At 47.9% G+C, this 2010-nt stretch overlaps 1 protein-coding gene across 1 annotated transcript in view; it reads left to right on the top strand.

Moving 5' to 3' along the window:
- The window catches only part of LOC119586434 (serine/arginine repetitive matrix protein 1-like), a 10282-nt gene extending 8309 nt beyond the window's left edge, over positions 1-1973 (top strand). The window contains exon 4 of the mRNA XM_037935160.1: positions 224-1973. Coding sequence (XP_037791088.1) covers positions 224-1117 — 894 coding nt within the window. The 3' untranslated portion in view covers positions 1118-1973. The remainder of the gene's footprint in view (positions 1-223) is intronic.
- Positions 1974-2010: the final 37 nt, after the last annotated feature.

The raw sequence follows: 2010 nt of genomic DNA, 5'->3' as shown, positions 1-2010 counted from the left end.
TCTTGGTTGTTAAATAACCGATGGTAATATCATTCCTTGTTTCTAATATCAATATCTCAACAAGTTTGCCTAAGTAAATCTTTGGCATTTTCTTATTTTAATTACTTTCGGTAATTTTGGCAGTTTAAATATCATTTCCACTTGGTAATCGTAAAGTAACCCAAGGGCCCGCATTCACCTACCCTGACGCCGAAGCCCCGCGTTCACTCTCGCTCGTTTCCAGGAGCGGCTGAGGGAGCTGAAGGCGGACCAGCGGCGCCACGGCGGCTCGGGGTCCGACTCCGACTTCTCCGACCTGACGCAGAGCGACGACCTGACCATAACCGGCAGGAGATCGCCGGGGAAGTCCGCGGGAAAGTCGCCCAGAGCCTCCAAGCGCGACTCTGAGAGCAGATCGCCGAGCAAGTCTCCGAGTCGCACGCCGGTCCTGTCCCGCAAGAAGGAAGCGGAGAGAGACGACTCAAAGGGCCAAGAGGAGGATGGAGGATCCGAGAACCTCCTTGGCTGCGAAGGAGGCGGGAAGGAAGGGGCGAGAACCGCGTCCTGCGCTCGACCCGTCTCTTTACCTGACGAAATCAGCCACGAGCCCCAAATCAGCACCACTAGCGTTTCTGCCCCGACGTCGACTTTCCACACGACCAGCGGCTCTCAGGTGGACCAGACTAGAGGCTTTATGGGAAGGCAGTCCTCCGACGCCTCCCGGGAGCACGGCAGCGCGCCTCAGAAGCCCTCGCGGCCCCCCTCCTCCGGCAGGGAGACAGAATCACAGCCCCCCCTCGCAGAGCCACTCGCCAACACCAAGGGGAACCTTCGGGAGGCGCTGACCAACGGATCCGTGAAGGCGGAGCAGGTCCCGAGCGCGCAGCTGGACTTCAAGAGTGACTGCGAGCGCATCCAGGTCCCCGCCGCAGGCCAGGGAAGGCGGCACTCCATGGAGCCCAAGAAGAGCCCGACACCCCATGGGAAGCGCTCGGCTGAGACCCGGCGGAGTTCCTCCGTCACCTGCAAACACGATCGCGACGCAAGAAAGATTTCAGAGTTGCGCAAGGCCACGTCGGTCTCCAAGGGAAGCGTCGGCAAGGAGACCAGAGAAGCACTCAAGAATATAAGCTATTAAGTATCCATATTATCGTATATACAAACAAGGTGACGAGTGGGGGGGGAATGAAACGCCGTCAACCGAAGGAGCGATAACGGAGAATCATGTGTATGATTTTTTTGTTATCTTCTCCTCATGTGATCGTTTTATTCCTTTATGTACTTATCTTGGTTACATTCACCTGAACTGCCTAAGACTAGGTTGTTTAGACACGTGCATCAGGATTGATATTCAGAGTTGACACGCGTTTGATCTTTGTGCAATAACCAGTATGTGTTAAATGACATACATACGAATACTTAAAATCAACATTTATGATAGTCATCAGATCTATATTTATGTACAGATGTTTGAACAAAAGTTTGCATTAAATGAGTTCATTTCTTTTTTTAACGCTTCAAGATTTATTCTAAAGAGTGTGCAATGTCTTGAATGTCATAGGCCAGCTATAAATTGTGAAATTACATCCATAATGTAAATAGACTGCTGGCGGAAAGGCAGGATGTTGTTACTTAAAAGTGCCGTGTATGACAGGAACAAAGATTAAGATTTTCTTATGGTTTTCAGGTACAAATTATAATCCTAATGTTGCCGTGTACACCCTGAGTAAAGCGAACTAGTGATAGACTTATATAGCTGAGTGATCTTCTGTTTTCAACTTATTATCACAGCAAATGCAACAGTAGCCTAGTGATGTTAGATTATTCTCAGCATAATAATCTTGTTTTGTTGTGACTGACTTGAGATATTTTATATACTTGTGTCAAATTTATACTCAGAACGTATGAGTCTTACACATTTTAATGTTCTTTATCTGTGGTAACCAATGCTTTATAATGTTTAAGGATTAAAAGTGCCAAATCATAATGATAAATTAGAAATTTTCTGCATTTTTAGGAAAGTTGATCCCC

This window comes from Penaeus monodon, chromosome 21 (assembly GCF_015228065.2).
Source record: "Penaeus monodon isolate SGIC_2016 chromosome 21, NSTDA_Pmon_1, whole genome shotgun sequence".
Classification (NCBI taxonomy): Eukaryota; Metazoa; Arthropoda; class Malacostraca; order Decapoda; family Penaeidae; genus Penaeus; species Penaeus monodon.
The sequence above is the reverse complement of the archived record's forward strand: the minus strand, read 5'-3'. Positions and strand labels throughout refer to the sequence as shown.